This window comes from Telopea speciosissima, chromosome 5 (assembly GCF_018873765.1).
Source record: "Telopea speciosissima isolate NSW1024214 ecotype Mountain lineage chromosome 5, Tspe_v1, whole genome shotgun sequence".
Classification (NCBI taxonomy): Eukaryota; Viridiplantae; Streptophyta; class Magnoliopsida; order Proteales; family Proteaceae; genus Telopea; species Telopea speciosissima.
Genome location: NC_057920.1, coordinates 51,639,991 through 51,667,799, shown reverse-complemented (window position 1 = coordinate 51,667,799; position 27,809 = coordinate 51,639,991). Strand labels below are relative to the sequence as shown.

At 41.3% G+C, this 27,809-nt stretch overlaps 1 protein-coding gene and 2 long non-coding RNA genes across 3 annotated transcripts; 2 read left to right on the top strand and 1 right to left on the bottom strand.

Moving 5' to 3' along the window:
* The first annotated feature begins 265 nt into the window (after window positions 1-265).
* On the top strand, window positions 266-20,835 carry LOC122660899. Its single transcript, XR_006332801.1, has 4 exons — window positions 266-280; window positions 2,641-2,650; window positions 16,897-17,130; window positions 20,692-20,835. It is a non-coding gene; the product is annotated as an uncharacterized LOC122660899 (long non-coding RNA).
* Window positions 5,140-5,508, top strand: LOC122660900. Its single transcript, XR_006332802.1, has 2 exons — window positions 5,140-5,250; window positions 5,406-5,508. It is a non-coding gene; the product is annotated as an uncharacterized LOC122660900 (long non-coding RNA).
* On the bottom strand, window positions 20,622-22,303 carry LOC122660898 (mogroside IE synthase-like). Its single transcript, XM_043856151.1, has 2 exons — window positions 21,619-22,303; window positions 20,622-21,394 (listed from the first exon to the last, which is right to left on the bottom strand). Exons 1-2 carry the CDS (start codon window positions 22,270-22,272, stop codon window positions 20,672-20,674), a joined length of 1,377 nt encoding a protein of 458 aa, XP_043712086.1. The 5' UTR covers window positions 22,273-22,303; the 3' UTR covers window positions 20,622-20,671.
* Between the last annotated feature and the right edge of the window lie 5,506 nt (window positions 22,304-27,809).

Genomic DNA, 27,809 nt, shown 5'->3' with positions numbered 1-27,809 from the left:
TTCCAATCAAACTTATGTAGTGGCCCAGCCACAGTTGTCTTTAAATTTAATGGTAATTATGAAGCTTTTATTTAATTACATCTACCTCCCCTATAGCTTTTAATTATTACTTGTTTTAGTGTTGGTAGCTTATTAACCCTAATCTGCACTCCGTGAATGTAAGAAGAGCCTCACGCTCTGATACCAAACTCTGTCACACCTCAAACCACCCCTAGGAGGATTAGGTAGGTGACCCGAATTGCGTAACGGTAATCCGCCAAATCCCACGGATCTAGAAGCAGTTATTACATTCACGGACCCACATTCATCACTTTACCATAAGCAAGATCAGAGTGCTGCAGATAAACTACAATTACAACAACAAAGAGAAGCGTAGCGATACGGGAAATGATGATAATATATACATACATGTGTCTGTCCTGATACATTCCCCAAACTACCCACAATTTGAGAAGTAAAGCTGTCAACAACAAAAGCCAAAGAAAACACATACATATATATATACAGGGTGAGATAACTCAACCCCAAAAAGAAAGTAAGAAAAACTACAGCAGATCCACAAGCAGAATGGGGATAATCTCCTAACAAAAATAAAAAGGAGTCCCCAAGATAAAAAGCATCAAGTACACTCCTCAACGGTCTTCATCAATGACCACCGAGAATGTAAGCTTCATTGGCACGACGTCCATTGGGGTCCACACCAATATCATCATAACAGCCAGGGCTCTCCTCCTCGTAATGAGCCTCCATGCCATAGCGGCATCGATCTGCAAAATCATCTAAGAAAAACATATATAACAGAGTGTGAGCCCCACTGAGCTCGTGAGCAAAACATATCATCATGCATGCACATGCAACCATCATTCACATGATCCTACATGATATGCAAGTCCAAATTGATTATTAGCCACCTAGCAATACAACTAAGTCAGGTCAATGCTACTACAATCCCCAATACATGTATCCTTGGTGAGGGCTTAGTTATCCCTTCCCGCGATACACCCATTGAGTTGTCGGAGAGGACCAGTCAGCCCCCGCATTCGTTCACCAAGGTCAGCCCGACCAGCCCTCTGTGATTAACCTGTAGGGCAATCGATCACTTTTATTTTTTCTGGCTTATAGCCCATAATCACCATTCCAGTGCAAACACATTTCTTTTTTTTCTCATATACACATATGATCACCCTCACAGGTATCCCACACCTTAACCCCTGTTGGCAAGGGTGCGTAGCACGGGTGATGAAACTCTAACCCCATGTCTATATGGCATCGTATGAGTCAGGTGGTGTAAATCACATCCCATTCTACAGGCTACCACAGGCCTCATTTCCAAACCGACTACGACATCTAGTCTAACATTCACATTCATCAGATAAAATTCACAATGTTGATCAACAAACAGTCACTGTGTAATTGAACAAAATTAGATAACACAGCATTTATAATTTAAAATTCTTAACTGCCGGCATAATATCACAGTTACACATACACATATGATAATACTTCACTCACCTGGGTCTGGTTCTAAGAACTCGGTTGTAAATTCAGTTCCAACAGCAGTCTGGTTGTAGGCCTCGAGCGCGGGATCAAATCCTAGATCTAAATCATAAATTGTTATTTTAATATTCCAATCTATCTCTGGGGCTCCTAGGGTTAACCTAAGCTCACTAGGTTAACTCGGTGTTCAGTTGGTTTTCACTTGGAATTCTTTGGGCCTTGCACTAGGCCTTAGGCCTATGTCCCGGTGCATCATCCAAAGATGGTAGCCTAGGGGTAAAATGGTCATTCTTAGTGTTAGTACCTGACCCTAGGTCATAATAAGCTTATAGTGCTGTCCTCAACTTGACAATACTGCAGGACCAAACACAGGCAGGGTTTCCAAGTCCTGCGGGGTCCACTTGGCTTCCTAAGCATTCCCTCATATGAACAGATGTGGAGAGCGGCTTTTAGGTCATTTTCCACCTTCCCACACCGTACCACGGCCAATGGGTGAGGTCCCCCAAGTCAGAATGCCAAAACTGTAATGTTTCACACACTGGGCGATGGCTCTGGACGTTGGGTGCATCGCCCAGAGTCTTCAAACCAAGATTTGGTTGAGATTCCTAGGTTGCTGCTTATGGGCAGTGACCAAAACATCTCCCCATGCATGTTAAGGTGTTAGGTACCCCCAGAGGTGATCTCCATTTTAGTCCATCTGGATTCTCCACTGGGCCCACCACTATGTTGCCAGAGGCTGCCCAGACAGCCTAGTGAATAGTATCATAGGGTTTTTCTCAGTAGCAGATCTGAATTTTAGTCACATGCAAAGCTGTAAACAAATGTAAAATGGTGATTCAAGGCTGCTACCACCTAGGGTTAGGTCTCATGCAGCCAAGGCTTGCATCAAGGGCTCCATTCAGTCAAATAACAGTGCATCTGGCAGTGCAACCATGCATAGCCAGATTTTGGCTCCAAAACCAACATATCAGACTTGTATTTTCACTCAAAAATCTCAGATCTTCCAAGCTCTATGCTTGCATGGCTGATCTGGATCAATTCTAGGCAGTTCCCAGTTGTTCTGGGCTACCAGAGAGCTGTAATCATCCAAAATACAGGCATTTGAAGGAAGCAGCAGGTAGGGGCAGTGATTTTATACCTGAGTTGAGCTTGGGTGCCACGAAATCTGAGCTCAGATGTGTGAGCTGCTCCTCCCTTCCTTCTTCTCCTTCCTTTCCTTCGTCTTCTTTCTCTCCTTCCTCTCTTCTTTCTCTTCTTTTCTCTCCCACGAAATGAACAGCACCAAAGGCTCTAAATGAGCCCAACACTCTCCTATTTATAGGCCCAGCCCATACTAGGGTCTGTTTGGTTGTTAAGGCCCTTTTTTAAAATGAGTTTTTAAACTGATTCTCAGTGATTTTGGGCACACTGGTGGGGTCCACAGTGAACCAAGGGTATAAGGTGGTCCCTCAGACTCCCCTCTATCTATGGAGGGTGCCCATGTCCAATATGAGTGGTCCCCATAATTTAAAATCAATTTAACATACTGTTTTGCACTCTAGGCGATGTCTTTGGGCCTTGTCTGTATCGCCCAATGCATCACCCAGAGATTTCAGCAAGGCTGAATCTCAGTGGGGCTTGCACAGGGGTTTGACCCAGGATTAGGGTATTGTCCCCACATGCCAATTAGGGTCTTTTACACACTTTTCAAGGGGTGGGTCCCACAGATATGGAGAGGAGAGAGATTACCTGGAGTCCAAGCCATACATAATGCTATGAGCTGTACAGCTGCAAGGGTCAATGATCCATCTACTGACAGGTATGTAGGATGATCCACATAGGGTTTCTTCATCAATCCAAATCACTGGAGTGATAGTCCACAGTGTTCTTGGTTGCCTGGTCAGGGGTTCCTATTCTTCAGTCAAGATTCCAGTCAGTCAAGGGCAGGGTTTGACATTAGCTCCTATAGTGTTTGAAAAACATATTGAGAGCATAGGTGTAACTTTTGTTGGCAATTGGCTTTGATGTACAAGTGGGAGATTGTTTGAAATGTGTGTCCATCAAACCCGAATTATTAAATTATTGAATTTAATTTTTACATTTTATTATTTTATTTGGGTTTATAAGAATGTTCCATAGGTCTTTACCTAAAACTTGTCTGAACTGGGAACGGGACTGGACATCCTGTTTATATGGTTTCCATATTACATGTTATGAAAAATGGAGATTTCGGTGCATAGATGTGGGTACACGTCGAGAACGTGTATAGATGAGAATTTGGTACATATATCTTATGTATTGCTACTGGTTGTGTGTGTGATATACTTACCCGCCACTCGATGGTCCTTTGACCTGAGAGATTCCATTTGTTGCAGTGTGGCATTACGGATTTTGGTAAGCCAATGGTGGATGTCCAATCGGACTATAAACCGGTACACTGGATTCGTGATCCTGCATTGTAAGCAAAGGGTTTCTCAACATGGAATCCACTACCCGTTTACGGGGAATATTCAGGAGAGAGAAAATCGATGATTGATCGGATAGAAATCTGGATCCAGTGTTTATTCGAAATGTTTTATAAATTTATTTTTAATATAAAATTAATATATAATATATTGAATTTTATTTCAAAGTTTTATGGACGTCCGATCGCAATCACATATTCTCTCGATCAATGTACATGATGAATTGGGACTAAGTAGCATTAAAGTACATACTCTATAATTCATTATGGGATATTAGAAAAGTGGAAGGGCTTATGTGCAATAAAAGAGTTTATTGGACACATGGCATTATATGGTAGAATAAAATATTTATGGTTGAATATCTTTTTATATTATGACAAGAGATATTATGAGAATATCTCATGAACCATAATTTGGAAAGATTGTATCCCTTATAAGATTCTATGTCTTCACTTTAGTAGCAAATTGGAATTGCAAAAATTAGAAGATTCACAAAACACCAAAATAGAAAATTGAGACAAGGCCAAGATGTAAGGAGATCACTTGAGACCCAAGGATCTCTAAAACTATAAAAGAGGGAGAGGGAGGAGCCTTCCACGATTTTGGTAGTGCTCTCTCCCCCTCCCACGATTTCTCTCTCTTCACTCTTTTGTAGTAGTGTGTGTGAGACTTGAGTTAGAGAACTCAAGAGGCTTTGGTGATTTTTGTATTCTTCTAAAAGGTTGCAAGGATTGATCATGCTTCAAAGTGTTGAACGATTTTTCAATCTCTAAGTTTGTATAAGTTGGAAGACCTATTATCTATAGGAGGAGTTTCACTTACGACTCTAAGGTAACCATGAATGTTTTTTTGAAATTGTTTCTTCCCTACTCTTGATCATGAACTATAAGTATTGACCCGATCCAAATTCCGCTGCGCATCGGGTTTATTCCCAACAGTTCCATCTCGTGTGATTGTTCCTGACTCGAATCTGGAATCGGCACATTCGGTGGCCAATCGAAAGGAGCTGAGGAAGTCAGAGACCTTCAATGATTCTTCGTCTTCAGCTTCTTCTGCATCATCGGCATCATCGAGAGGTGGTGATGGTGGACTGAAGAGGGAGAAATCGCTTAGCCAATATGAGTTGAATCGGCAAATTGAAGCCTTCAATAAGAAATTCAATGATATTATCAGGTTGCACAAGCAAGATAGATGGATATGGTCAATCATGGAGTCTATTAATGAGAGATAAATGCTTCATTAAATTGCTTCTGTTACATTTTCTATTTCTCTCTCTCCCTCAGAGGGAGATGCTGATCCACATTTGCAGGTAAGGTTGTCTGAACTCGATTAATGGTAGAAATCATGCCCTTCAATTTTGACAATCTGATTGAACTAATTGACTCATTGGATGATCTAAGTTCAGGAGATTTGTTGTTATATTGTGTCGTTTGTCCTCATATCGTTAATTTTCTTACAATACAGGTCCTTCGATGTTGTTTAAGAGTAGGTGAAGATGGTGGAAACTACACTTGTGTTTCTGAATTAGAGGTAGGTTGTTCTAATGGAAATACACTCCGGTTTTAGTTACTGTGTAAAAGGAAATCAGAAATGATAGGTTGTTCTAAAGCTACCACGTTTAAAAGTTTAAGTAGCCTTTAAATTTAGCTTTTAGCTATTAGACGTAATGCTATAACGAATACTTTGTCATATTTGTAAGATCTAATGCTTCTGTCTCATGAAAATTATGCTTTCTTCTTCTTTGTGGATCGATCATCACTTCACAAATTGTGGGTCACAAAACCAGAATAGCTATACCAATTGGAAAGGAAATTCTATTGGAATCTATTTCTGCCTGTATTATGTGACAAACCAAATGGATCATTTAGAAGTTCCAAAGTCACCATTAAGTAGGACAGGTCTCTTACGCTCTTCACTATTTTCTCTTGCTCTGTTCACCGTTATATCTACATTAAAAGAGGGGGTGTTGGAGAGCCATCCATAAGATGCATTCCAGATATTATGATCTTGGGAGCAAAATGATGAAAAATCTATATTTTGTACTCCCTGATTCAGGGGGAATCTTGACAAGAATATTCTGATTTGTAACGGCAGAAATCGGAATCGGTCCCGGCCAATTCCGATCCGATTCACTACTTTTTGAAACCTTGCTCCCTGCACCTCAATACGTCTTTCTAATATCTGTTTATTATTCACTTCTAGCATTTCAATTCCTAATAAAATTCAGTTCAATATTTTCTAATAAAATTCAGGATCTGAGCCTTCGGTTCAATTTTCTTTTACTCTTTATCATACACCGCTGTCATGCCTAATCTGCAACTCAATTGTGCAATCTCATTTCTTCATTCTTATGTACAGTTCAACCTGATATTTACATGTGCTGAAATTATACTTATAAAATAACAGAAAAAAGTAAATTCTATTTGAAGAACATAAAAGGTTGAAAAAGCAAGGAGGAAAACTTGGACTGGCGGTCAATTTTCTTAGGATATAGAACTAAAATAACGTGTGACCTACCTATGGCATTGTGAATACAACTTGAGAGATCCTACAAGGAAATCAGAACTACAGTGGGTCAGTCTTATTCTAGCCTTCCGGTTACATTCTCAAAGCCCTATACGATCCGGAATGCCACATGTAGGAGATAGAAGGATTTTGTTTTATGTAAACCACGTTAACGTAATCGAAATTGCACGCAGGGTTGACTTGTGGAGAGACAGCAAGAGGGCGGACAAATATGTAGAGCTGCTCATATTGCTCATTTAGTTCTCAAATCTCCTCTTCATTTAATTTTTTATGTTGTGTTTCATCTGGGCGTGATGCTATTATCCTCCCTTCTTCCCTGTTTTGGGTTCTGAGGTATTAATTTTTTGATGCTCTGTTTCATTTGGGCTTGATGCTATTATCCTCCTTTCTTCCCTGTTATGGATTCTAATGTGTTAATGGTGTTGTTCCTTTTATTTTTTTTGTTGAATTTTATTATTTATGTTGTTCTAGGCGATTCTACGATTGTTTCAACTGGGCTTGATGCTATGATCCTTCGTTCTTCCCCGTTTTGGATTTTGATGTGTGAATGGTGGTATTTTTTTTTTTTTTAGTTGTAATATAGACAATGGAGTTTGGGCAGCAACTGCGTTCTTTGATCTAGGTTCAGCCAATCAGTTTGTTGGGAGGTTTGCAGATGATTATGTATAAAACCCTTATCAAATTCAGGTTAGTTCAAGATCCTACTTTGGTTCTGGTATAATCTGCTCGGGTTGATTATTATCATATTGCAATTAAGCTTTTAGGAGAATCCAGTTATGATTTTATGATTTAGGTTGTTCTAGGCATAGACATAACTCACTGGACTTATAGAACACTGTCTAAAATGACTCAAGAACCATTTTGTCAAGGTAGATTCTTTTTATTTCAATTCGGATTCAAAACCAATTGAATTTTATTGGGTTTTATGGAATTCTAAACATTTGTCCTTGCCCAGGATTCCCGATTTAATAACTGATCTTGAATTTGACTTTGTACAAGAGGCTATAATCCAAGCAAAGATTTGGATCTTTTTGGATTTACCTATGTTTTTTTATCCAAATTAGTCTCAACTTCTGGTTTTAGATTTACCTTAATCCAAATTCCTTTTATCTTTAAACACCAGAGGTTAGGTGGGGGTGGGGGTAGTAAGAGGATACTAACGACAGGTTTTTCTTTGGGAGAAGACCTTATATTAAGCATGTGCAGTTGTTTAATAATTTTTAGGACTTATATATTCATTGCTATCGATCTATCCTCAATTAATAATTTTTATTCTCATGCTTCTTTTAAACATTTCAGCAGCAGATGTTTTTTTAATTTATTATTCCAGCCCAACTAGAAAGAAGGGTGGTGGGGATACCGGCATGAAGCCAATTAGTTCTTTGATCTAGGTTCAGCCAATCAGTTAATTGTGAGGTTTGTAGATGATTATGTATAAAACCCTTATCAAATTCTGGTTAGTTCAAGATCCGACTCTGGTTCTGGTATAATCTGCTTGGGTTGATTATTATCATATGAAGCTCCTGTACAAACTGGTGAACACTCTCTCTCTCTCTCTCTGTCTCTCTGCATTCATATTTGATATATAGATAGATAGATAGATAGATATTGATAGAAGTTCCTTTTTTTTTTCTCCTTTGAAAGTTGTTCTCTGATAATTGTGATTTTTTTTTTTTTGTGCATTGTTTTTAGGTTCTTGCATTTGAGTCTTTGGGTTCCTTACCTGCCCTAAGACGATTCCAATTTCAAAGTTTGAACTTTGCTTAAATTGCAGCACCAGTGTCGGGTAGGTAAGAAAAAAGAAACATTGTTCCATTCATTCTATATTTAAATTTCAGGCAATTTGTAAGATTGTAAAGTTCAATTACTTGTGAACCATATGTTTATTACCCAGTAATTTTTCCTCACATTTTTTAACACAATATGTCATAAAAAAAAATACAGAAGAACAAGATCTTACTATCAGGTTTAGTTATGGTAACGAATATTGATTTGTCGAATTAGTTTTAGAAATTCCTTGTAAAAGTTCATGGCAAAGGGCTCTGCTGCTGTCAGGAAAGTAATTATATATCTCCCAAGGTACCTAGATCAGAAGGCACAGAGAAGTCAGAATCCAATGCATCTGCCATGGAATCAATCATGGACATAGTTCAAACAATGGAATATGAGGACCAAATTGGCTTTGCAGATTATGCAGTGAAGACAACTCAGGCTTGATCTTATCCCCCACCTTACTAATGTCACTAAGTGATCAATTCAATGTTGCTCTGATACAGTACTAGGAATATGAACTGGGGCTCCATCCAACTTGGCACTGGTGTTGGGATTCTTCTCAAGTGATGTTGACAGAAAGGCCTGGCTTGAAAAAGTCATGGGTTTTGTAAAATTCCAAGCATAAGAATTTGGATAGTAGGATGAATAATCTTCTGAAGAAATGTGCATGAGTGAGAAGGCAGCAGTGAAGAAAGCTATTTTTCTAATTAGAAAAATCAATTTCACTGGTAAAACCTAAAGACGAAGTCTTGCTCAAGATGGAGGGGCATGATCCTCTTGAGAATTTGAAAATTAGAAATCACCACCTTATCAGAGGTACAATTATTGTTCAATGTTTTGCATGGTTTTTCTTTTCTTACTATTCTCTTCTTGTTTGGAATTGTTGTGATGAGATTTTATTATAAGGAAGTGGACTAGGTACAAGTTTGGCCATGGTTTAAAACATAGGGTTACTTCATGAAATTCAGGGTTTGAAATTTCTCTTAGTTTTGAGGCTACTGAAGGCATAATTTAAGGCTATCATATTAATTCTTTTACTCCTAATTACTCATGGCAGTTCTTAAAGGGATTTCTGATGATTTATCATGTGTGAAGAAACCCAAGGAAATGGAGAAACTGGTGAGTTACGGCTCGTCATGGTGAATGGCCTCTCGAATCTCTTAGCTTAGCTTCTAGGCAAACAAAAAGTCATCTTATGCCATTTCATTAAGGTAATTATTCATCATATGAATGACTAAGTCTTTACTCCCTCTATGGTAGGTGTATTTTTATCTCTTTCGTCTTCATAGGATTGAAATAACTGGCAAAATTTGCAGACTTAAATGGCTGAATTATTTGAAACCAGACATGAAGCATTGAAACTTTAGTTTGGTAGAGCAGTGTGTGATTCTAAAACCCCATTACAAGTGGGGTAATAGGTGCTTATTGAATTATCATTAACTTCCTACGATTTAATCAACATTTTGTTGATGTCTCCACCATGGCTCTCGACTCTCCTTTTCAATTCGGATTATGGGCAGAAAATTTATGGAAATGTTTACATAGAATTGTAAAATTAGGCCCATCATGCATTTGCACGTGTGAGTTTACTAGCTACAGAGCATGAATTCGTGGCTACTTTTTTACTCAATTATCCTTATCTTTTTATTCAAATACCACTATTCTTCATTATCTCTTAACTATTGCTTTCTTATTTTAACCTTATCTTGGTACCCTTACTCTTTGACCTATTTTTTAATTCTAAAATAGGCTCTCTTTCTCACAAACCCTCTTCCTCTCTGCACGAATAAACTCTTTTTCTACCAAACCCTGTCTCTTTCTCTCCACCAATGACTACGCATCTTCAAAGAACAACGCCCCAACTCTCTCTCTCTCTCTCTCTCTGTCGCTTGTATATCATGGTATGATTTATGGTTTTGGGCTAGGGAATCAGTCTCTTCTTAATGGTCTGTTGGTGATACCTAGATTCTTTATTCAAAGCCCCAGCACTCATTTGCAAGGCCAGAAGTCACCGCCACTCACATCATCAATGACCTACAAATACTTAGAGCCCTATCATTCATCTGCAAAGCCACGAATCCTCCATCGACGTCCTTGTTCACATCCTCAAAGCCCTACTCCCTGCGTTTTAGGGGTAAACTCATGCATCTCTAATTTTGCAAGTTATTATATCTTTGTTCTCTCCCATGATTTGTTACACGATTGACATATCTTTGTTGTTTATGTAGTTTTCCAGATATCATACATTGGATATCATTTGTTTATTTTTTCTATTTTACTGAAGAATTCTCTGTGCTGATTTCAGAACTTACATTAAGAGCCAAGCAAATTACTTCTTTTAGTGAAACCAATTCTCTCTCTCCGCCTCTCACGTATATCATGGTATGATTTATGATTCTGGGCTAGGGAATTGGTCTCTTCTTAATGCTTTGTTGGTCAAACCAAGATTCCCTATTCAAAGCCCTAACACTCATTTGCAAGTCCATAAGTCGCCACCCCTCGCATCCTCAATTGCCTACAAATCCTCAAATGACAATACACATGCAACTTTATGTTCCTTTTTTTTTTTTTTTTACTGATTTCCATTCTAATGCATTTGTAGGTTTAATTGCTTGCTTGGTGATTAACGAAACTGTTAGGTTTTAATTTCTTCTCTCTCTGTTTGAGTTTCAATTTGTGTGTTTGATGGAATTCTGCTTGATGTTTCCCTCCTTGGATGCGATCATTTTTAATATTGATGAACCATATTTGTTTTAATATTGATTTAATGTTGTGGGTACTATTTTATGTGTTTAAGCTTCCATTGATTAAAAATTCTTATTAGTGAGGGAGTAGAATCAAGGGTAATAATTAAGAGAGTAATAATTCTATGAAATGATGATGATAAAAGGGAAGTTTAAAGCATCTCTTATATTTTTTTTGTGGCAGTTTAGGATATGATTAAATAGGAGAGAATTGATTGTAATGGAGGAGAAGGATGAGAAAAAGTCAGATACTTGTTCAGATTCTCAGTAGTTCTCTCTCTCTTTCTTTCTCTATCTATCTATCTATAGAAGAAACACAGGTTAGTCAGAGCTCAATTCCCTTTCACAACTCCCTCTTAGTCAATGTATGTGACAGTTCCACAGAAAATTCCCACAACTGAATCTGTGGCAATGGAACCAAAGGAGAGAGGCTCTTGAAAGGTGGGTTGGAAGTCCACAGACATGTTTGGATAGATAACCACTAAGTTTAGATAATGTGCGCCTTCTTTTAGAGTGGATAAAATGACACTAAAATCCTAGCATCTCTGCTAAGAAAGTTGGAATGTCTAAGGAAGGAATGTGGAACTGATTTCTGATATCTGATGCCAAATCTCATCTGAAATTGAGTTTTATTTATCTGTGTGCTGTTTATTTGAGTTTTAATATATTTTAGTTCACTATTTTGAAGCTGTGTTTGTCATCTTTTGAAGCAGTGTTCAACAACCATATAGTAAGCATAGTAAATAAATGTATATCTCAACCAAATCCTAAAGTAACATCATTCTTATTTACAACCCAAAATTGAATAAAAGATAACATAAAATCGATAGGCCTCTAGCCCACACTACTATGCTCCATAAGCACATGTCTCACAAGCACATCCAGCACTATGCTCCTCTTTGCCAGGAACACCCCAAGCCTCGTATCCATCTCCACACTGATAGTCCTACTCGACCTCGATCGGGTCCATCACACTTGCATCCATATCTAAAAAGAGAGGACCCTCGAGGGATGAGCTTCCAACAAAGCCCAGTGAGCAATTAAACCACATAAGCAAGCGCAATAACATATATGATGCTCAGTTCACACAATGCATGAATGCATTTGTTGATTTTCCCCCTAACAAAAAATCTAAGTCTGGGTCGAGTACTACTGTGACACTCAAGTAGCATCCTCAGCATTCAGTGCCATAAATTGGATGGCAATCCAACGATGTCACATCCGTGACAACATGGAAGCCTGCAGTACCCGACTCTTCATTGGATTATCTACAAACCCCTGATACAAAATCCGTCTTGGTGTTTAGCCCAAAATACCAGTCGGTGCCCGAACTTCATTGTGGGTTACCCTGAAAACACGATCGGGACCCATGGGCATGCCCAACACCTATACACCTGTCGGTAAGGGTTGTAGTACTGGGTATGTCATGGCTTAGCCAGCAAACAACTTATGTAATATAGAGGTACACAAATGTGGAGCCTAGAGGTCGAGTCCATAGTGTCAAAACACGGCGGCCCAGCTATCCTCTTGCCCCCTGTAGTTTACACATAAGCATACAAAGTGTGTCGGGTGTGATACCGAAATCACGATCGGCCGGTCACAACCCAATCTAAAGCCACAGCGCACACATCTCACTCATTCATTATCAACATAGCAATCTCATAACATACACTCATGGCAACCACAAGTTCGACGCCCACTCGCGGAACTTGGATCCCATTGCTAACCTTCACCGCATATCCAAATATTCCATTCAACATCATTTCGCATTTGTAAAACATAATCATCATTCGATACTCATTCATCATTCACTGTGATTCCATAATATGTATCCAATCCTAATCTTCTACATTCAACATTATAATTGTAAACCATACCTATTATAATCCATCATCTAATGTGAATACGAAATTGACATAGCATGCTTTTAGACTACCATAGATCAACATAACTAATTAGCACAACACATGCCTGGACGGCATTCGACACAATTCAAACAAAAACATTCCAAAAATTAAGTCTGTGTCTAATCCACTAACAATTGTCGTCACGTATGCCTTTGGGTTCCATGCACGTGTACACTCTTGCTCAAGTAAAGGTTACCCTAAAAAGTCACATTAAAGGTGTGTCATAAGTGAGAGAGGGTCTAGGGATTAAACCCAAAGTCAAAAGTCCAATTTATAGCCTATTCTGGCTTCTGCAGATGATGTCTGCAGAGGATCGATGGTTCCATCATCTGCAAGGACTTCTGTTGAATTTCAGCTCAGCTCGGGTCCAGGCTTGGCCTAAGGCCATGGGGCTTATAGGGGATCAATATGTAGGTAATTTTAGTCTTCTAAAATGCCATTTAATGGGTGGATTTAATCCATATGAGATCTCCTAATGGGAATCGGATTCCAACATTAAGAATCCTCAATTTTGGAGGTTCAACAAGGGGTTTTTATGGTGGTTTGGTCATGGAATTGGGGCTTCTCGAGGGTATTTATACATGCAAGAGGGGTCTTAATGGCTAATAATAATACAAACAAATTATAATATAATGGATCGGTTGCTTAGATACTAAGATACGTACTCATCAAGGATTTTAGGATGGATGCTCACCTAGTTAAATTCCTCCTCTGGAACCCTGAAGAACTTCCTTATTTCGATGCACGCTTCTCAGAGGCACCAAGTATCGATGTTACAAGACATGGGCTCCTCCTTCGGTACTCCTCACTTCGGGGGCTAGTGCTAGGAGGATAATCTACGAACTTACTGTCAACGAATCTCTACCACTTTCGGTTGAGGAATCTCTCTTCTATCGGCTTTCATATCCATGGATCCATGAGCTTATGCGTTGGCTTGATTGTCAGCTTAAACCAAACTCGTTGGCATAGGGAGCATCCTAAACTACGCTACAATACATACATAAGCTCAAATTAGTATGGATTTGGGTGCTGGTGTAACACCTTCCATATACCTTGAACATATATTTGAAATAAAGTACAACAATGATCTGCAATGATACTTGATGTCTATTAAATAAAAAATCCTAAGTATGCATGATGACGAATTTTATCAAACACTGTGCAAGCATGTATCAATCATAACTAAAAATAGCATTAACATTCCATAAATTAAGTCAATATCTAATCCACTTACAATCTCCTTAACTCGGGCGATTTAATCCCGTAGTTCACCTCCCAATGGCACCCGCTAGTCCTCACCTAAAGTTGAATTGAATCCTAAATAATAATCATAGAAGAACCATTTAATTAACAACATCTCAATCAAATAACTCAAAGTTCATACCCCAAGAAGTCCCAAAATCGGTCAAGGTTTGGTCCCCAAGGTGTGGAGATTATTATGGGCACAATGGGCATTACATAGGTGTAGCAATGCACCAAAATAGGGAGGCAGTTGATGGCCATCTACCTCTAAAATTGGAGCACCATGGGCCAGCTTTGCTGTATTTTCATCTTAGCTTGGTTGCAAGCCATCCCAAACTTCATGGAAGCTCTAATAATGATCTATATACCTCAGTGGGTCTAGGTACACCTGAGAACTAAACCAATTGATGAGAAAGGGTTCAATTTAAGGCTTAGAAGCCTCAAATGGGTAATCTCAATTGGTTTATAGATGAGGCATACCTAAAACTAGAAGAAGTAGAGTAGAGTCTAAATCCTCAATTAGATTACTAAGAAGATCAACTATGGAAGTAATCAAGCCAATTTCTATCAAATCCCCAATTAAAAACCCTCAATCAAGAGCCAATCAATGGAATAATTGAAAGAGTAGGGTGAATCTAGTAAACCTTGGAGATCTAGGTCAAGAGGGGCTGGTCCAGCTAAGTTTCCAAGCTTCTCCTCCCTTCTTCTCCTCCTTTCTCTCCTTCTTCCTCCTTAACTCCCTCCCACGAATTTGGGAAAGAGGTTGAGGAAAAAGGGGTTTTAGAATCGCATTTCCTTAAACAGACAGCTTAAACTAAGGCCCATTTGGTTGGTCTATGGAAAACCCATTTTAAAACTACATTATTTCATCATTTTGACCAAGTATACCCCACGCCATTGTTCCACAATGTATGATTGGGTTTTTAGGGTTCCACAATCCTTAGGGTTGCCTTAGTTTAGGTTGCATTAGGTCTTGGTGGGTGTTACAACAATAAAATTCTATTTTAGGCATTTCTTGACTGACGAGGCAGATAGGTTACTGATAAAATGATCTGCCGCCTACCAGGCGGTAGCTATAGCAACAAGGGGCTCAGAGGTAGGCGGCTGATGGGGATCTGCCATCTATTTAGATGGCTGATGGATCTGTATGGGGCTCAGAATGGTCCCAAGGGTTGCTAGTGAACCCAACTTCAGACCAGTGAGGGTTTGGGAACATGAAATGGGTTGCCAAATAGGTCAAGGACCTCTCCTAATGGTTTGACCAATGACTTGAGTCACTTACCAATGGTTATGGGTAGGTCCAAGTAGGGGGTGGATGTTACAGTACCACAAAAAAAAGCTTAAACTCTTACATTTAAAACCCTTCGCCTGATCAAACTCTTCAACTTCTTCTTTTCCTATGACTTAGTCTCCAAGCATCTCGTCTGCTGCTTTCCTGAAAGTCTTCTATTCTTCCTTGATAAATCAAGCATGAGTTGGCCAAGTCAAACTCTTGGAGGTTCAAAATCGATAGCAGAGCCTATGCAAGAAAGATGCACGATCCTCCCCTCTGCGGTAAACCTAGAGGTACTTGTTCCTCTAGATTATCATTTTACAGTAGGCCCTAACTTACAAGATCATTCTTTTTACACCATATTTTTTCACTATTTCGGTCAACAGAGAAATAGACCGAAATCTATTTCAATCAAGACTGAGTGACCGAAAAGAAAACGGTCAGTGATGGTGACTGATAAACAATTAGCGATCGATGGACTATGACTAACCGATGAATGGTCAGAGATTGATAAATTGTGTGTGACTGACAAATGGTCAAATGTAGCCAAAGAGTTTATCTTGGATACTATCTCATTCTTCACTCAGTCTTGTGCAGTTGATAACATATACTACCATGTTCAACGGGGACTTCTCAACATCCCACCACTGGACTAGAGTAGTACTGTTTCAGTTCCTTGGCCGCCTCCACTTGAACCACAAGACTTGCCATCTTTTTTTTATGAAGTAGGATCTTATCTCGCTAACATGTCACTTGTTGTGAATCAATTCTTTAATATAGATGAAGCAAATTAGGTTTTTGTGAACACCTTCGACAAGTTGGAGACTGAGGTTACTATTGAAACATTTCAACTTCGTTCAATTTTTTTAAATTGTTTTATGAGTTTTTTTATAATCCAAGTAAAGACTTTTAGTTTTAGGTGCTAATTTTGGGGATGAGTTTCCTGCGGAGGCATCGATAGGATGGAGCAATCATTTCTCCCTTCTCTATGTCTGGGCATGGGGGCTACATTTGGGTTATTTTGTTGCTTATAAGTTTGATCTTTCTTTTTAGGTGGTGGAGTGGATGCGAACTCTGGCGATTGAGGATGATTGGACCAACTTCACCATCCATGTACTTAGAGAAGGGGATAGAAAATGATAAAGACTACAATCTGAATCTCTTCATTCCTGACAGTACTGTGTATATGAATTTGTTAAATAATAGGCTAAGTGGAATGGTTTTGTATGTGTTATTTGGGAGCATGGCTGCGCTTGGAGTTGAGCAAATGGAAGAACTAGCATTCGGATTTAGGAGGAGCAACAACTACATCATATGGGTAGTAAGGGCATCAGAGACAGACAAGCTCAGTAACAAGTTTATGGAAGAAGCATTAGAGAAGTGTTTGGTGGTGTCATGGTGCCCTCAGTTAGATGTGTTAGTCCACAAGTTCGTAGGATGCTTTGTTACACACTATGGATGGAATTCTACTCTAGGGGGACTTTGCTTAGGAGTTCCAATGGTTGGACTACCACAGTGGACAGATCAAACCACTAATGCTAAGTATGTTGAGGATGTTTGGGAAGTAAGAATTAGAACTCGGGTTGATGGCAAAGGGATTGTAAGAAAAGAAGAGGTAGAGCTTTGCATATGGGAAATTATGGAGGGAAAGAGAAAGGAAGTGATTAAGAATAATGCCATCAAATGGAAGAGTTTGGCTAAAGAAGTAGTGGATAAAGGTGGAAGTTTAGATAATAATATTGACGAATTTGTAGCTCAATTAATTTCTACCTAATATGAATTCGATTGCTTAATAGGAATTCCCATATTTTATTTTCCCCCCTTTTTTTAAACCCTTTTTCCTTCTAGGGTTTGGTGTATCCTTGAGCTTCTTTGAATGGAAATCTCAATCTGCCAAAAAATAAAATAAAATAAATTTATGATTTCATTTAATCAAATGGTGGGTGTGTAAGTGATTTATGTTGGACAAAATTTTGCGACTGCTCCAATTGCAGGCACCGACTTGGAATCTCGAAGGGTACATTGGAACATACAAAAACCTAAGAGAGGTATTTGTGAACTGAAAGAGAAAGGGGATTATTCCAAGTTTGTGTCTGTTATTAAGCTGTTATTATGCAATTCAATTAAGCATACACTCTAACCGGCATGCCACCAACCAACCGACCAAACGCTGGTTTGCTACACTCTAACTTATTCACAATTATAAAAGTTTGTAAGGATCAGAGAGCAATGTAACTCCTCACACCCTATTCAAGGCTACTCAAGGATAATGCTAAGAGCATGTCGCTATTGTTGTTCCCTAGAATTTATAAGTGCATGCTTCTTAGGGGTAGTTTGGATGAAGTGACACTCAATTTGGTCATGACTGGGGTCATTGTAGAGAGTGCAAAGAGGTGTTATGTCTAAGGTTAGTAGTTGATGTAAGTGGTGGCACTTGAACGTTAGCTTATGCCATAGCTGAAACCTTCCTATCCTTGAAGTGTACAGTTTTGGACCTACAACATGTCGTTCCTATAGTAAGAGTACGAACTTTTTTTTTTTGTGGGGGAAATGAACTTTGTCTGGTCTAATTTTTATCCCCCCAAGTACGGTGCACTACCCGGTGCACCACACTTGAGCATCCGACGGTGGCCATGAGACTGAGAGGATGAACTTTAAAGGTTCATTGCGTGCACCATTGGATGCACAGGTTAGGTGTACCAGGTAGTGCACTGCACTTGAGAGGATAAAGATCCTTGCCTGGTCACATGAATCCTATGTCCAGACACAGGAATGCGTTAAATCATCACTTGGCCTCTTCTGAAATAAAAAATCCTACCTATATTGATGCCCTTGTGCACGTTCTCATTGACCGCCGCGCTGGTGCAGGGACTACACGACTAGGAAGAAATATCTTATTTTTTTTTTAAGGAGAAAACACTTGGAACCATTTTTTATTTTCTCCTAGTGGCCTCTATGCGAAGGGTCGACTCTCCCCCAAAGGAAACATTTCCCCAATAGACAAGTAAAAGTTATTTTTTTAAGTTCCTTTTAGTTTGTTAGACTACTTTAAAAAAAAGGGCATATCGGCCCATTGCACAAGGCAGTTTCTAGACTTGAACCGGTGACTACTTGGTCACATGGAGCAACTTTACTGTTGCACACAGACACGTGTAGACACCTCATCTTGTCTCTCCCCGGAGCGTTCCCGTAATGATTATGAGTACCCTCTAAGGCCCAGAGCTATTGCATCTATGGATGTAACGTTAGTGTGCACTGTCTGAATCCATTTACAGATCTTCAATTCCCCTTGGTAGAGCCCAAACCAGAGCTTCCAAGCCCTCCAAGATCTCTTGGAAAGGCTAGCCCTGCCCTTAGCAATTCTTTCGAAATTGATGATTTTAAAGCTCTCAAGGATTGGTTTAGCTTTTTTTTCTTCATTTTGTTGTATTTTTTTAAGAGATCAAGTGGAGGATCATGGAACATTTCATCGTCATTGATGTAAGCAAGAAGAGGCACAATGTAACCGGAAGAAAGCAATTCATTGAAATCAAATTCATCATCTACATCAGACTCAGATAAGAACTTAGAGGAACTAGAAGAAGAAATGGACTCAGACTCGGACTCAAAACTGGAACGAGAAGAACTACAATGAAAACTAAAACTAGGACTGGAATTGTCGATGCCTTTATAGAAGCGGTACTACGAAAACTGGGTGTAATTGGGTATAGCTCCTTCACCTGGGTAGATCATTGCTTGCGGGTTTTGATTTCAATCTTTAGTACCATCTAGTACAGTAATCACTCCTTCGAACAAGTCTTCAATATGGAAAGAAGCTGCTTCATCCTGCCAGTTTTAGTTGGAGTTCGCACGATCTTCTTTAAGTATCTCCAACCAGTCCATTTGATCCATAAAGAAGATTTCAAGACCTCGCATTCGTACCCTGGTTCCTTAAATCCACAATAAGGGAGGGTGTCCCCTTCTTTGATGAACACAAAGACCTTGGCTTTTGTGTTCTTTGACTTCTTTACCCTTTTGTACTTCTCAGGGTCCTCTTTGTGCAGCTTCTTCAAGTAAGCTTTATACCTCTTTTGTTTCTCTTTTTGGACCCATTTGAAGAGATCTTCTTTGGGGGGGGGGGGGGGGGGGGGGGGGGGGGGGGGGGGGGGGGGGGGGGGGGGGGGGGGGGGGGGGGGGGGGGGGGGGGGGGGGGGGGGAAGGGGGGGGGGGGGGAGGGGGGGGGGGGGGGGGGGGGGGGGGGGAGAGGGGGGGGGGGGGGGAGAAGGGGGGGGGGGGGGGAAAAGGGGAGAAAAAAAAAAAAAAAATGGGGGGGTGGGGGGGGGGGGGGGGGGGGAGGGGGGGGGGGGGGGGGGGGGGGGGGGGGGGGGGGGGGGGGGGGGGGGGGGGGGGGGGGGGGGGGGGGGGGGGGGGGGGGGGGGGGGGGGGGGGGGGGGGGGGGGGGGGGGGGGGGGGGGGGGGGGGGGGGGGGGGGGGGGGGGGGGGGGGGGGGGGGGGGGGGGGGGGGGGAGGGGGGGGGGGGGGGAAAAGGGGGGGGGGGGGGGGGGGGGAGGGGGGGGGAAGGGGGGGAAGAAAAGGGGGGGGGGGGGGGGGGGGGGGGGGGGGGGGGGGGGGGGGGGGGGGGGGGGGTGGGGGGGGGGGGGGGGGGGGGGGGGGGGGGGGGGGGGGGGGGGGGGGGGGGGGGGGGGGGGGGGGGGGGGGGGGGGGGGGGGGGGGGGGGGGGGGGGGGGGGGGGGGGGGGGGGGGGGGGGGGGGGGGGGGGGGGGGGAAAAAAAAAAAGGGGGTGGGGGGGGGGGGGGGGGGGGGGGGGGGGGGGGGGGGGGGGGGGGGGGGGGGGGGGGGGGGGGGGGGGGGGGGGGGGGGGGGGGGGAGGGGGGGGGGGGGGGGGGGGGGGGGGGGGGGGGGGGGGGGGGGGGGGGGGGGGGGGGGGGAAGGGGGGGGGGGGGAAAGATTGGGGGAGCCTAGACAGTTGGGGAGGGGGTGGTTGGGGGGTGGGTGGGGTTGGGGTGGGGAGGGGTGTGGAGGGGGGGGTGGGGGGTTGGTTTTTTTTTTTTTTGGGGAGGTGGTTTGGGGTTTGGGGGGCGGGTTCGTGGGGGTTTGTTTGGGGGTTTTTTTTGGGGGGGGGGGGGGGGGGGGGGGGGGGGGGTGGGGGGGGGGGGGGGGGGGGGGGGGGGGGGGGGGGGGGGGGGGGGGGGGGGGGGAAGGGGGAGAGATTCTCTTCCTAAGAAGATAAAATATGAGAATTTCTATTAAGCAATCGAATTCATATTAGGTGGAAACTAATTGAGCTACAAATTCATCAATATTATTATATGAACTTCCACCTTTATCCACTGCTTCTTTAGCCAATCGCTTCCATTTGATGACATTCTTCTTAATCAGTTCCCCTCTCTTTCCCTCCATAATTTCCCTTATGCAAAGCTCTAGCTCTTCTTTTCTTACAATCCCTTTGTCATCAACCCGAGCTCTAATTCCTACTTCCCAAACATCCTCAACATACTTAGCATTAGTGGGTTGATCTGTCCACTGTGGCAGTCCAACCATTGGAACTCCTAAGCTAAGTCCCTCTAGAATAGAATTCCATCCACAGTGTGTAACAAAGCATCCTACTGCCTTGTGGGCTAACACATCTAACTGAGGGCACCATGAAACCACCAAACACTTCTCTGATGCTTCATCCACAAGCTTGTTACTTAGCTTGTCTCTCTCTGATGCCCTCACCACCCATAAGATGTAGCTATTGCTCCTCCTCAAACCCAATGCTAGTTCTTCCATCTGCTCAACTCCAAGCGCAGCCATGCTCCCAAATGACACATAGACAACCGTTCCACTTAGCCTTTTATTTAACCAGTTCATACACATAGTAGTGTCTGGATTGAAGAGATTAAGATTGTAGTCTTTGTCATCCTCTATCCCCTTCTCCAGGTACATGGATGGTAAAGTTGGTCCAATCGTCCTCAATCGCCAGAGTTTCGTCATCCACTCCATCACCTAAAACGAGAGAGATCAAACTTATAAGCAACAAAATAACCCAAGTGTAGCTCCACGCCCAGACATAGAGAAGGGCGAAATGACTGTCCTGCCCTATCGATGCCTCCACAGGAAACTCATCCTCACAATTAGCAGCTAAAACTAAAAGTCTTTACTTGGATTAATAAAAAACTCCTAAAACAATTTAAAAAAATTGAACCAAGTTGAAATGTTTCAATAGTCACCTCATTCTCCAACTTGTCGAAGGTGTTCACAAAAACCCAATCTGCTTCATCTATATTAGAGAACTGATTCACAACAAGTGACATGTAAGCGGGATAAGATCCTACTACATAAAAAAAAGATGGCAAGTCTTGTGGTTCAAGTGGTGGCAGTCCAGGAACTGAAACAGTACTACTCTGGTCCGGTGGTGGGATGCTGAGAAGTCCCCTTTGAACATGGTAGTATATGTTATCAACTGCACAAGATTGAGTGAAGAATGAGGCAGTAACCAACCCAAACTCTTTGGCTACATCTAAAGCCCATGGTAAGAGTGAATCGTAAACAAGGCACTTGTCTGGGTAACCTGAGTCATTTAGTTTCTTTATGAGCTCAGTTAAGGTTTGTGAACCTCTTTCTTTTAAACAAGAGAGGTAGGTCTGGATGCTATCGGCTTTTGTAAAACCATCATCATCGAAGCCATCAGAGATGGTTTCAATACCAACTGAACTAGATTTGGCTTTCGTGGATTTGGAGATGAAGATGGTTACAGCCAGTGTGGCTTTCAGACCTTTTGACACTAATCGTTTAGAGAATTGAAGGGTTGGGTTTATATGGCCTTGGCTTGGGTATGGAAGTACCAGCACATGGCCTCTGCAAGCTTTCTTTTCCTTCTCCATTACCTCTCTCTCTCTCTCTCTCTGTCTCTCCACCTATGTATCTATATGTACTCCCAATTCCAGAGGAAATTAAGGCTGAGAATAGTTTCTTATCCATGGAAGCAAATGAAATCTGAAAAGCGGTACAGAAACATGTGACTTCCCAACTTTATGGTCGTAATGGATTCTGAGGAACGGTACATAACGGACCGCAGCCGAAAATTAAACGGACCTGATTTTTCCACCTTGGGTCTGCCAACAATAGAATTTTGTGGAACGTACAAAATTTCATGTCAATCTGAGTTAACCACATGGCAAAATAAGGAATTGCAAAATCCGGGACTACTAAGAGTGTGTGCGATACTCTGTACATACATGTGAGAATACGGGAGGATACACTTGACCAATCACTTACCAAGGAGACTTTGTCCAAGGACGTTTCTTTGGGAGCAAGAAATGTTCATATACAGAGTCTTGGCTTGTCAATTGAATTCCATTCGTAGTACGTATCAAAATCTCATAAATTGGCAGATTACTTGTCATTTATTCCCACTTTGGAGGAAATCAAGCAAGTCACTTTTTCTATTGGAGCCTTTAAGGCTCCTGGATCGGATGGTTTCCAGGCTTGCTTCTACCACAAATTTTGGGATGTTATTGCAAATGATATTAGGAGTATGGTTAATACTCTCTTTATATTTTTTACTTTCCCAACTAATAGTAACCATACCCTAATATGCATGATTCCCAAAAAAGATAATGCCACCTCAGCCTCTGAGTTTAGACCGATTAAGTTGTGTAATGTATCTTATGAGATTATTCTAAAGATCATGGCTAGTAGGTTAAAAGGCATTCTCTCTTTTATTATCTCACCCTTCCAGGCGGCACTTTTACTTGTAAGACAAATTTCAGATAACATTACCATTGCCCAAGAGATTTTTCACTACCTCAATCAGAGAAAGATAAAACTAAGTATGTGACCATTAAAATAGATATGACCAAAGCTTATGTATAGGGTAGAATGGCCCTTGATATGTAATCTCTTTAATTATCTAGGCTTCAATTCTACCTGGGTTTCTGGATACCCTCATCTCAACCACATCTTTTCTTTCAAAATTGAAGGCAATCCTTTTGGCTTCGTAAAACGAGAAAGGATTCACCGACAAGGTTGCCCTTTAAGTTCCTATCTCTTTCTTATTGTAATGGAGGTTCTGTTTAGAATTCTAGCAGCCTATAGAGAGTTAGGGTCATTCAAAGGCATACAGATTGCAAGAGGAGCCCTAAAAATAACCCATCTATTAGTTGCAGACGACACTTTTGTTTTCTATAGGGCCACTGATGAAGATATACTCACCAGAAAATCAATCCTAGACCTATTCTCTGATATTTCAGAGCAAGAGATCAATTTTTGTAAAAGTGAAATCTTCTTTAGTAAAAATGTGGGCATCATACAAAGAAGGAAGTTTTTTTCACTTCTTAGAATCTCAAAAATGCCATTAAACTCAACATATCTTGGAACTAAATTGTGTCATTCCCGATTCAAGATAAAGGACCTGGAGTATTTTGTGAAGAAAGGTAAGCTCAAAACTATCCACATGGAAAACATATTTTTTTATCCTATGTTGGTAGTAAATTCTTAATTCAATCTTATCTGATGTCATGTTTTTTATTTCAATATATATATATATATATATATATATATATATATATATATATATATATATAATTCTCTTGATTCTATTTGTCTTCAATTTTGGAATGGTGACTTTGGGACTAATAAGAAACTCCATCTCATTTGTTGGGACAGATTCTATTCTCCAACCATATCTGGTGGATTAGGCATTAGGAAAGCATTGACCCACAACAATGCTCTAATCCTAAAGTTGGGATGGAGACTTTTATTTAAGGATACTTCTATTTGGGCCAGAACTCTTAAAGCCAAATATTTCCTAGGACCTCAATTTTTGACCCAAAAATTATGACAAAAAAGGGGTCATGGGCTTGGAATACTATTACTTCTATACTACTAGTCCTTAAAAAAATTGTTTGGATGAAGATTGGAACTAGGAATAAAACCAACTGTTGGTTTGATCCTTGGATTCCTTCAATCCCAGGTTGCTCAATCCCACCCGACTTTACTTCTCTTCATACCATCGAAACGATTAAGGATCTAATTTCTGGCAATACTTGGAATTTTGATTTACTCATTAACATCTTTCCTACTGTGTTTATTGATGAGATTCTAATGATCCATATTACAGATACCGATGATCATTGGAGACGTTCTCTATCTAATAATGGGTTGTTTTCCACTCAGTAGACTGCAAAGTTCATTTCTACAAATACTCAACCCATTCAGTCAAAATGGTGGTGATTTTTCTGGAAAATTAGTATCCATCCGAAATTTAAAATATTCTTTTGGCATGTCTTAAATGCAGGATTACCTATCAAAGCAGCTCTCTCGAAATGGATGGCGATCGAGCCTACATGCGTTTTATGTGGTTCTTGTGATGAATCCATTTGGCATCTTTTTCTATCATGTGATTGGACTAAGCATATCTGAGCAACAAGACCTCTCGAATTGAGAATAGGGCTTCTCTCTAGTCCTTCACTAGCACGACTGTGTGTCTCTCTATTTCAATCCAGAGTCTTGGATAACTAATCTTCTTATCTCATCTAATAATGAATGTATATAAGTGGTTATTCGATTTGAACATTCACCCCCAACCCTAGTACCTACTACAACTGCTTCCCCTTTAATTAAATCTCAACACAATTTGATTCCATATGTCTCTAACCATGAACTCTATTGCCCTATTTTAATCTACACAGGCATATCGACCCGCACCTAAGATTAACCGGTTGGGCTTTTTGTATTTTGATAGCTGGACAGGGTGTTCTAACATCTGCAAATTATCATACTACAATAGACAAGATGAAAGCAGAACTAATCAGAATTGTGCAGGTATGGAAATATGCTAGAAAAGTAAAGATCAAATTAAAAGAAATTTGGAGCAGCTATAGAGATCTTAACGAGTTTCTCAATCCTTCTGACAATGTGAAAATTCTATGGAACTTAGTGTAGACACTAAATTTTGTCACCACCTCTGATAATGACAACAACTGAACACAGATGACTGACGACATCCCCCCACAGACACTTCCCCCATTTTCAAGCCCAGAAACACCTAGAAAGAGACAAAATGAATCTAAGCTGAGCCAGGCCCACACCCGAGCCACTGTGGAACAGCTTCCCTAAGATCGAACTACCGCGGCACCGCAGAGCTTCTACAGCGTTGTAGTAGCTCAAGGCACTACTTGCGGTGTCGTAGTAGCACAAGGCACTACTGTGGCCTCGCAACCGCGGCACTTCAGTAGCGTAAGGCACTATTGCGGCCTCGCAGAGGCACCTAGATCCCTAAAATCTTCCCCCAATAAAGAGGAAAATGAGCTCATATCCATACCAAATTTGGGTATGACAAAATAATCTATCATTCGAACTTGTCGAAAAATTTCTATGATGATTTATCGTTGTTCTTCAAATTTTCCTCTAGAGGGGAATTTTAGTCATTTTTTATTGATGATTTGTGAACGTCTTTGGAACTATAGGAAAATTTCTCAAATCCATAGATACAAGATCACCATGCATTGAGGAGGCTCATCATATCAGAGCGGCTTTCGGGGTGACAAAATGAGGTGTCTACACTCTCAGGCAGAGTCCATACTAATCTACCCGAGGAACAAGCAGTAATGTTATACCCGCGTCCAACATATAACCTAATTTCTTGGGCCAAATTGAATTTTCATTGGTTGGTGTTGCGATGCTGTCAACTGCCAACACCTATGACCTTGGGTCGTGACAGTCAAGGGGAAAGTTTGAAGTAAAGGATGGGAACCCCGTTTTGGTAAGCAATGAGACCACTCAAAGGTAAGCTTTTAACCCTAAATGTTATGTATACATACCCTCCTCAAATTCCTTGAAGTGCGGGTCAAGGCTCGGAGATTTTACTATTCTTGTTTAGCACTTTCAATAGGAACGGATTTACGAGTGGACCCACTACTAAAGAGTTTGTTTGAAAGTCCATTCATGCTGTTGACCTCTTTTGTAAAGGAAACTCCTATGGGACCCACATACCCTGTGCACCGAGCATCTTAGATGTGTCTCCGGACATGGTGGACCCCATCATTAAGCTTCCCTAACATGGTTGGACCTCAAATATGGGCCCACAAGGCTTAAAAATCTAATTTAATGTGTTTCTAGTTCTAATATACCAAACCAAGCAGGCCTTAAGTGGCCACTTACTTTAAATAGACCTAGTGAGCTTTATGGCTCATTTAATTCTTCACTACCAGATCGTTGGAGCAAGAAGAGAAGAAGAGAAAGAAAGAAGAGAGTGGAGAAGAAAGGGCTGCAATTTGGAGGAGCTACCTTTGGCTCCATTGTTTGTCCATGGTATGATCTCATTCTCTCTTTTCCCTCTCATCCCTTCTCCTTGAAACCCTTGAACCATCCATGGATCAATTCTAACCTAGGGTTCTACTTGAACCCAAGGTGCTACCTTAGGAGTATATGAGTTCAGTAATGGACTCTACCATCCATTGCATGCACCTAATAACCTACTTAGAACAGCCCACATTGCTGTATTTTTGGACTCTTGATCTAAACCCTATTTGATGAACCATAGAAGGATCCCAATTCTTAAAATCCCTAAGACCATGCTTAGGCTAGGTCATGACAACCCTAATGGATTGAGGAATTAGCCTCTCTAGGCCCTAAGACCATCAAACACCTAGGGATTAAGGTTGGAAATCAAAACAACTAAGAAATTCGTATACTGGTTCGAACGGACTTACGAACGGACCCAAGCATCGGGCCTCCATTCAAAAATCCGTTCGGCCTATTTAAGTGTAAATTTTGAGTTTTGGCTCGAACGGATTTACCAACGGACTCAGGCTCTTGCCTTCGTTCGAAAATCCGAGCTCATTTACCCCCTTTAGTCTCAGTTTTTCATTAATTGAGAACGGATTCACGAACGAAGGCAAGAGCCTGAGTCCGTTGGTAAATTTGTTCAAGCCAAAACTCAAAATTTATACTTAAATAGGCTGAACAGATTTTTGAACGGAGGCCCGATGGTTGGGTTTGTTCGTAAGTGTGTTCGAACCACCATACGAATATCTTAGTTGTTTTGATTTCCAACCTTAATCCCTAGGTGTTTGATGGTCTTAGGGCTTAGAGAGGGTCATTCCACAGTCCATTAGGGTTGTCATGACCTAGCCTAAGCATGGTCTTAGGTACAGAGAATAGGTACACCAAGATAGAGAAGATAGCCTATACGCTCGTGTTCATAGCAAGGAAGCTAAGGCCATACTTCCAAGCCCATACGATCGTCATACTCACAAACCCACAATTGAAGAAGGTGTTACACAAGCCAGACATATCAGGGCGACTGATCACCTGGGCGGTGGATTTAAGCGAGAATGACATCAAGGTCCAACCTCGAACGACAATCAAAGGTCAGGCCCTAGCGGACTTCATCGTCGAATGCCCTTTCTCGGAGACC

Bases quoted from the DNA above. Each gene is read 5' to 3' on its own strand.
- LOC122660898 (XM_043856151.1), bottom strand. From the start codon at position 22,272: ATGGAGAAGGAAAAGAAAGCTTGCAGAGGCCATGTGCTGGTACTTCCA. The intron at 21,395-21,618 runs GTGACTATTGAA...CTCTCGTTTTAG, and splicing joins TCGACAAGTTGGAGAATGAG to GTGATGGAGTGGATGACGAA.